Source organism: Balaenoptera ricei, chromosome 4 (assembly GCF_028023285.1).
Source record: "Balaenoptera ricei isolate mBalRic1 chromosome 4, mBalRic1.hap2, whole genome shotgun sequence".
Classification (NCBI taxonomy): Eukaryota; Metazoa; Chordata; class Mammalia; order Artiodactyla; family Balaenopteridae; genus Balaenoptera; species Balaenoptera ricei.
Window position 1 is genome coordinate 79,512,634 of NC_082642.1, and position 14,985 is coordinate 79,527,618.

Genomic DNA, 14,985 nt, shown 5'->3' on the forward strand with positions numbered 1-14,985 from the left:
CCCCATCATTGGATTTTTAGGGTGTTTCCAATTTTCTATTGCAAATTAGATTTTCTGAGTTTCAGAAATATATATATGTTTTTATGTATATATGTATATTATGAGCTCAGAAAAGAATAGAAACGTGTGTATGTGAGTGGGTGCCTTTGGGCATGGGATTGTTGGGATGGGGCAAGGTTTGTGCTTTTATGTTACATACTTCTTTACTGTTTAAATCATTTATAGCTAGCAGGGATGACTTTTGAAATTAAATGTTTACGCAAAGGAAGGAAGGAGGAGAGAGGAAAGGAGGGAGAGGGGGAGGGAGAAAGAAGGAAGGAAGGAAGGAAGGGAGGGAGGAAAGGAGGAAGGGAGGGAGGGAAGGAAAGAAAGAAGGAAGAAGGAAAAAAATTCCTGTACCAATTCCATTTGTAAAGAGCCTGAAAGATCAAGAGCCACAAGAAGTAACTAAGCAATATACCCCTTTATATATTTTATAGGACAAAGACGCATACAGACCTATAACTAAAAAGTAGATATGTTTGGGATTTAATTTCTCTGAGCAAAAAAGGAAATAGCAAGCTGCAAAGAATCCCAGCCCAACTTACTGATTGATTTTGGATTCTGTGGTGTTTCCAGCTTTGTCTCTCAATTTGATTGTAATGGATCCTCTTCGTATGTTCTTGTTCCAAGTTATAATATCCACAAAGTAATGATATACTACAAAACAGGGAGAGAACATGGTAAGAGAAGAATATTACCAGCTGCTTTCCTGAAGGTTCAATTCGTAAAAACCCAACCTCCCTAATAACTGAGTCTCCTTTTCTCTTCCTCTAGTTTTTCTGCAAAGATCCAGGGCAGAATTTTCTAATATTTTTTCCTATTCCCTTTGGTAAAGATGGCCTGAGTGATGGCAGAACTCAGTGGTATGCAGTTGCCATGTGTAGGCGTCACTCTTGGATCAGTGTTTCCACCTTATCGACTGAAATCTCATGGCCTACTGCCAAGTATGATTGGTTCACTTCAATCCCTGCCCATTTTAGAATAAACCAAATAGGGGGCCATGTAGAGACCCTCCACAGCTGACAAGGTCTTCCTCAATCTGGGCCATGTCCACCAGCCTACCCAGCCTCCCTCATCTCTTCCCCAGTCATGCCACACCACCTGCACTGCCATGCTCTCTCTTGCTTCTGGGCCTTTCCCCAACTTGGACGCTCTTACTTTGTCCCCTTTGCCAATTCATCCTTCAGGTTCCAGCTGAATGCACTCCCTCCAGAAGGCCTTCACTGACCCTCAGACTAAGCCAGGTCTCTCTCAGAGTTCTTATCGTGCTCTGGTATTCTCTCATCATTAGTTAACACACTTTATTTACAAAATGCAAGACAAATGATAACCAAAAAGTGGTAAACATATGTGTACATCTCTACAGATATTGCCTGTATAATGTCTTATGGGGTTTTTAAAAAAGCTAAAATATACTACAATGATAACTAGGAAGGGATGGTTATTCCTCTTTGTAATCCCAGCAGTAATACCTATGGATATCCATTAATTCCTACTGAATAAACGAGAGCACATAACGTATCCAGAGAACTATTCTTCCTCTCTACTCTCTGCTCCCCAAGGTCAAGGACGCTCTGGGAAGATGGGGATCCCACCATGATAGTGAGATTTGCTATCTCTTGGTCAGACTTGCAGAGAAGGGGAAAGAGGCTCAGGGAAATGACAGTCCCACTAGGGAATAAGGTCAGCCATGGGGTTGCCATTTCATGGCCCATTAGTACTCAGGGGCTTGCCCCATTTGGATTGGGCAGACACCAAACCCTGGGCGGCCACTCATGGCTCCAAAGGAGGAGGGAAACCTGGTGATCTGCAACTTCTTTTATAGGGGTTGCTCCCAAGAAAAGTGAAAAGGGGGATAAGATTGTAAGATGTACATCTGCCCAGGAAAATTCCTACTTGCTTCCCGGGGCATCTGATCATCTGCTGCCCTATTTAGCTCCCATCTTGAATACCCAACCTCTCAATGTCCTTAGAAGGTCATTGCTTTTGTTTTGGAGCTGGAACTGACCCATACATGTGGCTGACACCTGATTTTTCCTAACCACAATTTCACGTCTCTTGGGGCTCAAGCAAATTTCTGGAAGATCTTAGTGATTAGAATGGCCATCCAGTGAAGCTAACAACTATGATTTGTTGAGGTTTTAATCCTTATAACCCAGAAGATAGGCATGATTATCCCCCTTTTACCAAGCAGGACATTGAGACTCAGAGAGGTTAAATGTCTTAGTCACACAGCTATAATGTAGGAGAGTCAGGATTCAACCTAGGTCCTTCCAACTCCAAAGTCCATGCTTCACCATGGCCTTCATTTGCCAAGAAGTAGCCAGGAAGCTGAGACTCAGCCATTCCAAAAATAAAAGAGTTGGGCAACAGCAAGCAAGTACATTCACCACTCACTGCAGAAGGGTTTCTCCTCAGCTGTGTCAGAGAACGCTTTAGTCATAGGAGGATCCCGCTCCCTTAAATAGTCTTTCCAATTATCAGCATAGTAGCCTATAAAATAAGTCAGAAAAGTGTAACATTAACATGTATCATATAAATGTAAAAGCAATGGCGGAGATAGTGAGAACAGCGGGTTTGACTGCCACCACCATCGAGACAATCCCCCTCGTACCCACTTGCCAAAGGACCCTCCAGTGGCTTTTCCCCCTATCTACTGACTTTACATCACCAACCCTGGTCCTCAGTAGCAGGGGTGGGATTGTGGGGAGTGACACACACTGGGTAGACTAAAAATAGCACTGATATTTTCCAGCAATACATTCATTTTCTAGATTATTTAAAACAGATTCAGGTTTATACCTAGAACAGCATCACTTTTGCAAAGCAATGTACTTTCTTGAAGAACTATGATTGGGCCCCTGAAGTGCAGAGAACTTGGAATTGCTGTTACTCTGTCAACAGGCAGGGAAACGCCCTCCTTCGTGGCGTGCCTACAGGAATGAGGCTGAGGGCCATCCCTGGGGCCTCTCTCTCTCCTCTGTTCCCACTGCTAGGGAGTGGCCTCCACATTCTGACTTAACTGATCTGGAGTGGAACCCAGGCATCAGCATTTTTTAAAAGCTCCGTAGATGATTCAGATGCACAGTCAAGTCTGAGAACCCCTTGTCTATAGCATGCCCTGATGTTAACTTGAGTCTTTCCTTTGGGTACAATTAGAGAATTCTCATGACCATCCAGTTGCAAAGTCTCCACCATCCAGAATATTTCTACTAACCCTTAGCAAATATCCAAGCAGCCTCCACGGTGTCTGTTACCCCAGCCCACCCCTGTATGTGTCCATGCACACAGCACCAGAGTGTGGCATGAGGGCATTTACAGACACAATTTGTTAGAGGGGTTGCTTTGCCAAACCCTCCCCCAGCAGAGAGGTTGTGTGCCTGGAGAGGGTGCTCCTGTCCCCACAGGAGCAGACTACATAAGGTGACTGTGCCTGGGTGAACTTGGAAACTCTTCTGGAACCTTCTTTTTCTTGCTAGAATAAAGTGTCCAGGGAGGTGGCACTACCTTCTGGATGAAATCCCATATAGATTGCCTTTCTAACATTCTTTATTATTAGGAGACCCCAGAGTACTTCACAGAACAAATTGGCTACAGAAAACTAAGTAGGTTGTGGGGTTTTTTTTTTTTAATTAATTTATTTATTTATATTTATTTTTGGCTGTGTTGGGTCTTCGTTTCTGTGCGAGAGCTTTCTCCAGTTGCGGCAAGCGGGGGCCACTCTTCATCGCGGTGCGCGGGCCTCTCACCGTTGTGGCCTCTCCCGTTGCGGAGCACAGGCTCCAGACGCGCAGGCTCAGTAGTTGTGGCTCACGGGCTTAGTCGCTCCGCGGCATGTGGGATCTTCCCAGACCAGGGCTCGAACCCTGCATTGGCAGGCAGATTCTTAACCACTGCGCCACCAGGGAAGCCCAGTAAATTTTTTAAAAACAGGATTTTCAGGCCCATTTTTAGATGGTAAAATGGTGCTAGGATTCTACCAGAAATTAGCTCTTTGTTAATCAGAGTGGGAAACTGCTTGCTGGACTTACCCAGAAGGGGGCAGGACTCCGTCTGTGATATGCCACAGTTGACACACTTGCCGTTCCTATAATCCCGGTAGGAGTCACAGGGATACGCGGTGATGGTGCAGTTCTCTCTCAGCGAAGAAAGGTACAGGTACACGGACCTCTGGTGGTCACACTTAAAATACTGCATTCCTGGGTTGTAAAAGGAATGATCAAAGAGTAGAGCAGTTGTAGCATTTAGTAATAAATAGTGCCTCGCATATTGTTTATACACATAATTTATCATGTCTCCTACACACCAGGCACTGTGCTAACAGCTTCAATGTACTTGATTCCATTTAATCCTTATAAAACCAATAGATCAGGATTCATGCTGACAAATGGCAGGAGACAAGAAGATAGGCATGATTACCCCCATTTTACCTAGCAGGACATTGAGACTCAGAGAGGTTAAAGGACTTGACTTTGTCCTTCCTTTGTCAGTGAGAGGAAGAAATGTCAGTGGTAGTCAGAGATCCCCCGGAGGTTTTCAGCAGAAGGCAAGCACATTTAAACCAGTAAAGACATGAGAGAAAGACGGCATTGGGGAGCAATTTGTAGAGGAAGATCCCCAATGAGGGCAAGGAGAGGAGATAGTTGTGAAAAAGGATGGGGGATGCTTCCACCTTGGGTCAGATGGGGAAATGAATGTAAAGACCAACTTTGTGATCTAAGGTTAGGATAGCTAAAATGGCTCCTTCAGGTGGGACCTTGATCTAGGTACAAAAGTCAGATCTAGCTCACCTCTAAGAGGTGAGGGTTTATAGCTGGGGCGGTATTTGGAATAGAAGCATGAGGAGTGATCATAGGAAGTCAGCAAGAGATAAGTATGAGGCTTTTCTGGCATTATTGAGGGCCTTGGAGAAGTTAACAAGTTTGCCTGGACCTTGTACTTGATCAACAAGACTCCATGACTTCTCCAGAATGTGCCCAAGCAAAGATGGGGGCTGACATGGCAGAGACCTAAGGGCCTGGGGGTGCACAGGGCATTCATGAGAGCAGACAAGTGACAGGGGCTCCATTTCTGCTCCAGAGGTGAAGGGTGAAGTGAGAGGAGCTGAACAATAGGAGGTGGCACTGGAAGCTGTAAGTGGGCAAGAAGAGGTGAGACACAAGCCTCAAGTTAATTCTTGGTGGGTGCCATGTGATGTGGTGGTGAAAGAGGAGGCTGATGAGGCATAGAGGTGGCCATCAGAAGAGTTGGAGCTGATGAAGGACTAAAGTACAAAATATCAGAGAGGTTCATCAGAAGGTTGAAGGGTTAGACGATGAAATCATTCAGAAACAGGAACTGGGTCCCAAAGATGGGTAATCAAAGGAGGTAAGGATCTCAATAGCAGACAGTGAACCCCATGGAAAGAGGAGTTGTGATTGTGAGCTAGTAGTTTGGAGAGGCACTGGGAGCTGGAGCCAGATCAATGTTTCTTCTTTCTCTGGAGTCCACATATGCCCATAGAAGAAATCAGTGGAGGACATAAAGAAATAAACTGGGCGAGAGAGGAGAAGCATGGGGCCAAGCTGGACTGGAGTAAAATCTGACAAGTCGACATTTAATTATTGTTCCTGGAACTTCCACTTGCAGAAACAATGAAGTTAATAATGCTACAGAGGATGTCCTTTGTAAGCAAAGCACATTATCTTTGGCTGCTCATGGATGTAGTTACATTACAGCACACAGGATGGGATTTGAATACACACCATTTATGGTACAATATGATTGGCCCTACTTATGCCATTTCATCTGGATCATTTTCAAACACTACGTCATTCCCATGGGGCCATATACAGCTACCATTTTGTAACAAGATCATCTTTTTCTAGAATTATTTCCATGATTGTTTAATTTTCTCTAACAATGGTGAAATACAGATTCAGAGCACTTGGCGGGGGGGGTTGTTTTTTGGGGTTTTTTTTATTTTTGGCTGCGTTGGGTTTTTGTTGCCATGCACGGGCTTTCTCTAGTTGCGGCGAGCGGGGGCTACTCGTTGTTAGCGTGCGTGGGCTTCTCATAGCAGTGGCTTCTCTTGTTGCAGAGCCCGGGCTCTAGGCGCATGGACTTCAGCAGTTGTGGCATGTGGGCTCAGTAGTTGTGACACACGAGCTCAGTAGTTGTGGCTCACGGGCTTAGTTGCTCCACAGCATGTGGGATCTTCCTGGACCAGGGCTCGAACCCGTGTCCCCTGCATTGGCAGGCGGATTCTTAACCACTGTGCCACCAGGGAAGCCCAGGGTGGGTTTTTTTAATTCTGTCCCCCATCACACTTTAATGTTGCCCTCCAACTACCCATTTTTGTTTTGTGAGTTTTTTCTCGTTATAAAACTAATACATGCTCATTTAGAAAATAAAAAATAATAGCAAATTATGATGCAAAAATTACCTAGAAATCCAACATCCAGAGATCACCACTAATAATTATTTGGAGCACTTATGTTTAGTGTTTTTTTCTACACTTACACATGTACAAATATACATTTAAAAAACAAATTGGGATTATACTGTATAATTTGTGTATTTTTCACTTAACATCATATTGTAAGCATTTTCATTAACCTGACAATATGGTTTTTAAGAATTACATTCCTTTGTGTAGGATGCACCATACTATTTAATAATTTTCCTATGTTGGGTATTTAGATTATTTCTGAAAACTTAACTATTATAAACAATGCCATGTTGAATATCTTCACTCTGATTTTTGTCTACATTTTCCATTATTTCTCTAGGAGAGATTTCCAAATGTGTAATTTCTAGGTCAAAGACACACCTTTTCAAGAGAGAGAAATAATTCAAAATCACTTTTAATCATATGGTTATTTTTTTTAAGTAGTATATTTGAGTAATAATGTTTAATTTATAATTTATATTTATACCACCTCTATCTTCTCAGGAAATTTGTTTTTGATTAAAAATGACTTCACATAGAATAATATCAGATTTTTAAAATACACCTTTTTTAAACCACTATTTTACAAAATATAAAGTATCTGCACTTACCTCCAAATATTGTTTGGGGGCAACCAGGTTGATCCAATCCTCCATTTGGGTAGAAGTCTATGTTTCCTAATGGTTCCCTGTAGCCCAGTGCTAAAAGACAATATACTATGCTTTTATACTGCTTTGAACTTTTCCCATCTCATAGCTCATTTGCCTGTTTAGGATATAGGCAGAGATTGTCTTATTCTTGTCTTTGCTGCTATTGTTGTCGTTAAACCTATTTAAATATTTTGTCCAAAGTTAGCCAGATAGTTAGTTAGAAAGCAGTGATTTCCAAGTAGGAGACTATGAAGCTAGTAACAGAATTTATTTCCCATATTTCTGAAAATGTAAGAGAATTTGGTCACTCATTCACTACATGGCTGATAAAATGATATGTTTCATGTTTATATTTGGCTGGAACACTCATTGCTAGGTGCTTCCTGAGCCTCTAATTACATTTGTGTAAGTCTTTAATGAATAAGAAACAGGAAAAAATGAACCTTCACTTAGTAGGAGAAACCTTTAAAGTTTGGGGATCTAGGATGGTTAAAAGATTGGAAACTCTTCTAGAAAATGGGGACCTAGAAAATTATAGATAGATTTAATAATTGCTTATTCTCTTTGACCTTGTAACTCCAAAGTAATCAGTAAAATGCTTGATTAAAAGATTATACAGGGACTTCCCTGGTGGTCCAGTGGTTAAGACTCCGCGCTTCCACTGCAGGGGGCATTAGTTCAGTCCCTGGTCGGGGAACTAAGATCCCACATGCCGTGTAGTGTGGCCAAAAAAAAAAAAAAAAAAAAGATTATACATATGTATGTATGTATATATATGTATACACACATATATAGTGTATCATTGCAATAATGATAATAGCTATTATATGTTCAGGAAACTACATGTGTCTGTGGGTGTGATACTAGGGGTTTTACACAGATTTCTTCTAATTTTCACAATGTCTGAAAAGTAGCCATTGGTAAATTCAGATGAAGTAAGTTACAGATGAAGATTCTGGGGCTTGGAGGACTTATGGACCAAACATGATACCACCAGAAAGAACCAAACCTGGGATTTGAGTCCACCTCTGCCTTGACTGCAAAGCTTATATTTTTCCTTCAAAATTTGCCCTCTTCAAGAACAAAAAATAAATTACTCTATGCTATCAAGCATTAAAATAGCATTGAGGTACTGCACCTAAGTAAGGTAATACTTTGCAAACTGCATAGTAAGAACACAGCTATTTCACAGAGAAACTTCTTCTAAGGCAAACAATTGCTGAATACCACACCAGAGTGCCCACAATAGGCAGTCAAGTGTGTTTCAGGTGGTTGTATCACAAAGGAGATGTACTATTAAATGTCCACTCTGGTCTGTCCCCTCTGCTCTCCCCCAAGTTCCTACTCCAGCTCTTCTCCCAGACATCTGGATATAAAGACCCATCTGTAACATCAGCCCAACCCCCAAGCCATGTACCCAATCCCAGAAATGAAATCAACACCATGAAAGATAGAAATAGCCAGGAAGATCCACAGAGAGCTAGAGACCTATAGGTGGTTCAGAAATGCTCTGTGTGGAAAGACACAACACTTAAACATATCTTTCAGCTTAAGGTAATAATGACAAAGAACCAACAAAAACAGGGAATCATGCATCCAAACCCAGTTGTACTTATGGAAACATTTGTCCACATGGTGTGCAAATCAGCCCGTCCTTGACTGGTCAAGATGATCACTTTAAAAATAATAGGAGACAACGGGAAACGTACCTCTACTCCATCAGGAGATCCTGGGTGCCTGCATTAAAGCAGCTTCCCTTCAGTAGTCTTGTGGATTTGGAAACTTGCCCCGTAGGAAAAGAGGGAATCTAGAGGAACCTGATCCACCCCTGCATGACGATCCCCCTAGGGGGAGACTCTTTAGGACTCTGGGGGTGAGGGTGTGGGTGGTCACTGACCCACAAGGAATGTTACCATCAATGTCAGAATGGATGACGTCAACGAACTGTGCGTCACCGGGATCTAATCTGTCCTCTGGAGGTCTCCCATTGAATAAAGGGCCTGCAGGGTCCAGACCTGGAAGGAAAACAGAGTCGGCTTGGCAGCCCCACGCCATGAGTCACCTGCAGCCGGGCTTTGGACCCCTGCCCACGGAGATGGCTCACAGGCTGCGGGGCCTGCTCAGGTGGACAAGCACTCACATGCCCATCCTGCTGTGTCAGGCTCCTTTCCGCAGCCCTGTATAGCCTTTTCCCACACTAAAGGTGGTTACCCTCACAGCGCCCCCTGAGAGCTCATCCAGACTCCATCTGGAGGTGTACTATACCTTGTGCAGGGCTCCACGGCAGGGAGTGCACAGACATATGGGGACCAGGGACTGGGATAAACTGGTTCCTCAGGAGAAAAGCATCTAAGGGTGCATATAAAAAGCAGACACTATACGTATCTTTATCTCATTTTAAATAACCCAGAAACTTCACTCAACTTTTCTTTCTTGTTATTAAAAAAACTCCTTTATTGTTTCCATTTGTATTCACATTTACCAGCTCACCTGGTCCACATCACAAAGGAGGAAAGGTAGCTATTGTCATCCCCATTTTACAGATGAATGAACTGAGGTTCAGGGAGGTCAAGTGTCTTAGCCAGGGCCACAGCCTCACAATGCAACCACCTCTCTCTGTTGAGCTTTTGATTTCATTGAACTGGGTTTGGCAAACTGAGTGGGAAAGTGTGAGACTCACTGGTCAGGCCAGGTATTAGACTAGGTATGGAAGAGGGAAATTAAGTGGGTGCCAGTTCCTGCAGAATTAACCCACCCCATAAATGCCTGAACTGATTTCTTGCTCTTGGTCAATGTTAGCTGGACATTCCTCACCATTATTATGAAACAGCTGCAAAAACAAGAGAGCAGCTCCTACGATGATGTAACCACAAACTAAAAACGAAACACCAGAGGATCCCAAAGACCTTGCTAACTAGAAACTTACCTGGAGTGACAAAGGTTTCAAGGGATGTCTCTGAGTTTTTAATCTATGAAGCTCATTTTAAATGACATCCCCTATCCCCCGGTGGTATAAAATCCAAGAGATAGCATCTTTGCCTCAGCAGTCCTGGTTCTAGCCCCAATCTCTCCATTTCTCCCTGGCCAACACCCTTGCTTCCTTGAGGCGTGTCTTTATCTGCCTCCTAATTTTATGTCCCTCTGTCTCCCCCACCCACCCCACCCGCCAGCTTTTCTTCCTCTTCTGTCTGCTCCCAACTGAAACTGATGTGGGGAGGAGGTGGATCAACACCCAGGTACCCAAGTCCACAGGATATTCTCTGCACAGAATGAGAAACTCATAACCTTGGAAAGACCTTGCTGGGGAAGCCTCCCCCTCCTCACATGAAACAGCATCATTTCCAGTCTGAGAAAATGAACAGTAAGAGCCTCAGTTTATAGCAACCTCCAGATCCACAGCAGATACATTGGCTTACCATATAAAATCCAAACCAGGGCAATTTTGAAAGTGATAAGACTGCTATTAATAATTGTGCCAGGACAGAAGACACAAATGAGGACTGTCACAGTAAACTTGGACATATGATCTCCTTAGAGATAAGTCATAGCAAATGATCAGCTTATACTGTCAGCCAAAAATCACAAACTGCCCTAAAAAAGCTGCATATTTTGTGTGAGCAGAGACCATTGGAGTCAGATGGATGTGACATGGAACCCCAAACCTAGCATTAACCAGCTGTGTGATCTTAAGCAGGTTACTTTACTTCTCTGAACCTCAGTTTCCTTATCTGCAAAATAGAAGTAGAATTAATTGCTACTTCAAAAGACTTACCAAAGCACTCTGGGATCTGAATCCAGAATATTGAAATTATTATAGAATAGAAACAAAAATGACAAAATGGAGCTCTTTCTTGTTGCTCTGTGATAGCCAGAAAAGTGTCTAGCTAGTGATCCCTGGCTTTGATTACAAGATTAACCAGTTTGAGAATTTGATAAAAGCTCTGGACCTCTCCCCAGGACAGACGTCAAACATTTTGCATGCATTTTCAGGGGCCTCTTACTCCCATCCCCAAGGTCACCATGAACTAACTCTCCAAGGCAGTGCCGTCCAATAGAAATATAATGTGAGCCACATATATAATTTAAAAATTTCTAGCAACCACTTTAAAAAAGTAAAAAGAAACAAGGAGGATTGACTTTAATAATACGTTTTATCTAACCCAATATAGCAGAAAATTATTTCAACATGTAATCAATATAAAAAATTTGAAAATTTTTAATACCCTTCTTTTGTACCTAGTCTTCAAATTCCAGTGTGTGTTTTGCATTTATAGCACATCTCGATTTGCATTAACAACATTTCAGGTGCTCAGTGGCACATGTGGCTTGTGGCTGCTATATTGGACAACACAGCTTTGTGATCATTTCTTAAAGTATGGTGTTCAGACCACCTGCATCTTCTGGTTAAAAGTACAGACCGCCGGGAATTCCCTGGTGGCCCAGTGGTTAGGACTCCACGCTTCTACTGCAAGGGGCATGGGTTTGATCCCTGGTTGGGGAACTAAAATCCCACATGCCTCGCAGCGTGGCCAAAAAAAAAAAAAAAAAGGAAGTACAGACTCCTGGACCCCAAGCCCAGAGATTCCAATTCAGCAAGTTGGCATTGTATCCAGCGCCCCAAGGTGATTTTTGCAAGAATCAGATTTAATGTATTATCAAGTGATGTAGGTACTTGAAATGTTTTTAAACCCATTCATTTCTGCCATCTTCTGTTGAGGAAATTAATGAAAAGTAATACCAGGAGATGTGCCTGGAGAGCAAAAGGAGAAGGAAGAGCAGAAAAAAAAAGGGAAATGGAAGAGATGAAGCAGCCTTCTGGTCTAGATAATTAACAAGCAGAATCACCCAGTTCTTGGGAGTTGGGAGGGAATTATGTCCTTGGGTAACAGGCCAAATTCCCGCCCCTCAATCCAGTGATCCCACTCTGGCAGGGCAGTGGAAGGTGAGTGGAGAAGGGAGATGCTTTACCCCTGAAATAGCTCTCAGTAACAGGTGAGATTGACCTTGGGGCTCAGAGAGGATGAGGAGTTGGGAGAACATGGGTCAATCAGAGGAGACAGAAAGTTGAGCTGCAGACTGTTGGCTGAGTCCAGGTCACAGAGCAGGGCCACGTGGGCCCAGGGTGGAAGGGAGGTTGGCTCAGGGAATCCCCATGGTCAGAGGCCAGGTTACATTGCATTCCCATCCAAAGTAGTCGTGGGAACAGGTTCACTGGGAGGCTGAGGAGCAAAATTAGGGGGTAGATAGAATAAGGCAGTGGTGGGCTAGAGCCCCCCAGCACCAGCACTGGAGAGCAGATTTTGCTTATCTCTTCCCAAACTGTGTGGTCAGTGATGTCAGGTCAGTAGCTTGAAATCAGCCACAGTGGGAGTATTTACATCATGGAAATCAACAAATGCTATAAATCTTTTTTTTTTTGAGAGCTGATCAGCTTCTAAACACACCACTGGGAAAAGTCCCAGCTCCCAGAGGAGAAGCTCCCAATAGACAAGGAAAACAAGCACATTTGAGCCATCTGTCCTTTGTACCCATAAGGGAAAATGAATTTATAAAAAGTAAAGACATACTACTTTCTAAAACATTATAGTAATAATTTTAAAAAATTGAAAAAGAGCTTTGCTTCCCTAGGAAAGCAGGTAAATAAGATAAGGGGAACCTTGGCCTTTGGGGTGAAAGTGAGAAAAAAAAAATAGCCAGGAAAAAGAATGTGACCTCAAGTACCAAGGTTAGAAGAGACACCAGCCAATGTGGGGGGGGGGGGGTGTATGTGAGAGAGAGAGAGAGATTTAGGGCAGGGGGTGGTGGTGGGGACATGCCCAGGGCCACATGTCAAATTAAGTAGCACATTCAGACCTGTGGCTCTGAAAGGTTACCTCCCAAATGCAGTTGGTTTGAATCATTTACCTCTCCCCTGCCTCCCTCTGTTCACATCTACCTTCCAGATTTCCTAGATTTGGAATGGCTATCTCAATGTAAGGATCGATTCTGGGAAAGGTATGGAAGCCTTGAGTCTCTGAAAGAGAAAGCCTCCCTCAGCCCTTCATCTGTAGCTATGGAAAGTTACAGAACACTAGGCAAATGAACCCAGCAAGGGAATCTTTGTTTGGAATTTCACATGCTCTTGTTTCTGAGGGTTTTTATTCAGCTTTGGCCTGAAAGCCGATATTCACAGAGGAGGCTCCAGACAACATAATTCCCATCTCATTTTCCTATCATGAGGCTCCAGCTATGCCTGGGGATATATTAGGTATATAGTTCAAACTATCTTGGATTAAATGAAAGGAAGAAGGCTATCTGCTTGGGGCAAAATCCCCATGGGATGTAGCTGTTTTTCTAGCCAGAAGAGAAATAAAGTCACCACCAATCTTTTCTATGGCATATACAATTTACAAAGTGCTTTGCACATATTTTATTAAATAATAAATTTAATATTGCTAAGGTCAATTACTACTATGGTCTTCCCTTTGCACAAGAGGACATTTGCTCAGAGAGGTTAAGTAATTGGAAGAGCTGGCTTTGAACCCAAGGACTAGGATTGCCTGCATCATGCTCCCCCAGGGAACACCCTGAGCAGTCTGGTTACCCTGTGCCCATTCACAGGAAGCCTTACCTGTAATTCTTCCCAGCTGGCCATTGTACATCTTTCCAACAAACCCAGCTACGTGGGCTCCTAGACTTACTCCAATCATGTATATGTCATCCAGAGAAGCTCCTTCTGCCTGGAATTTCAAGAGGGCCATCGTTATAAATTGTGAGGGGCCAAGGAGTTGACAACATCTGGAGAAATTTCCTAACTGTTGACTTCGGAGAAACATTTCTGGGCACCTTATATCCATTCTCTTATTGAAATGTCACAATACCCACACAAACTAAATGCTATTCTTTTGATTATACAGATGAGGAGACTGAGCCCAGGGTTGAAGTCATCTGCCCAAGGTCAGGCAGGGAGGGGGCAGGGCAGAATTCAAACTGGTCTGTCCAACTCCACACTTATGCCTTCACCTTTATGCCATGGTGTCTCCATTCATGCTTCTGCTAGAAACCAAGCTGAGACATCCTTAAAACCTTCCCAACTGAGAAGGGCAACCAAACATTTTGATGAACTCCTTTATGTCCATGCTGGCTCAGTTAATGAAGTCACCATGGAGAGGGAAGGAAGGAAAGAAAGGGGCGGGGCACACTAACCATGGTCCTGGGCCAGCCAGTCATGAGTCATTTTAATATTCACTTTCCCAAAGTCTGTGGCTTAAGTAGGAAGCTCATGTAAAATTTATGTCACCCCTGGCCACAGTGGCCACCAGGTGTGAATCTCTGAAGTAGTCCTGATGTCAAGTCACTTTTTTTTTTTTCATAAAAAGGACAGTTCATGAGATAGATTAAATTAAATTAAATTTAAGATTTATTTCATCTTTGTAAGTCTTCTGAAAACATAAATCATACTCACACACAAATCGTTCATCAGACCATGTGTATCCGTTTTGGTTTTGGATAATCTGGTCACTAAACTTTTGGCATTTCTAAGAAAAGGAAGAGCTATAGAAGTTGAGGAAACTCTAGGCATTGAAGCCAGGAACCCCCTAGACAGAACCTCTCATACCCATTAGACACCTTTATGTGAGTTAGAAAAAGCTGCCCCTTCCTCAGGACCCTTTGCTGTCATTCACTAGAAAATTATCATAATAGACATATAAATCTACAATGACAATGGTGCTCTCTTAGATAGGTGCCCTGTGCAGTGCACAACCTGCACAACCATATGCATGGGCCTTGCCTCGGGCCCTTCCCTTCACCTTCCCTGGGGCTTATTCAGATTTGCAAAACATTGCAAAAATAGTCCTTCTGGTCACTGTAGTTATCTCTTGG

The 14,985-nt window shown here is 43.1% G+C and overlaps 1 protein-coding gene across 3 annotated transcripts in view; it reads right to left on the reverse strand.

Annotated features, from left to right (window-relative positions):
- Window positions 1–14,985, reverse strand: part of LIPH (lipase H) — a 46,240-nt gene that overhangs the window by 15,848 nt on the left and 15,407 nt on the right. For 2 of the 3 annotated variants that reach the window (XM_059922060.1, XM_059922063.1), the window contains exons 3-8: window positions 13,733–13,841; window positions 9,036–9,137; window positions 7,084–7,173; window positions 4,074–4,241; window positions 2,440–2,535; window positions 588–699 (exon numbers count right to left, since the gene is read on the reverse strand). In XM_059922060.1, coding sequence (XP_059778043.1) covers window positions 588–699; window positions 2,440–2,535; window positions 4,074–4,241; window positions 7,084–7,173; window positions 9,036–9,137; window positions 13,733–13,841 — 677 coding nt within the window. The remainder of the gene's footprint in view (window positions 1–587; window positions 700–2,439; window positions 2,536–4,073; window positions 4,242–7,083; window positions 7,174–9,035; window positions 9,138–13,732; window positions 13,842–14,985) is intronic. The other variant, XM_059922061.1, reaches the window with a different exon arrangement.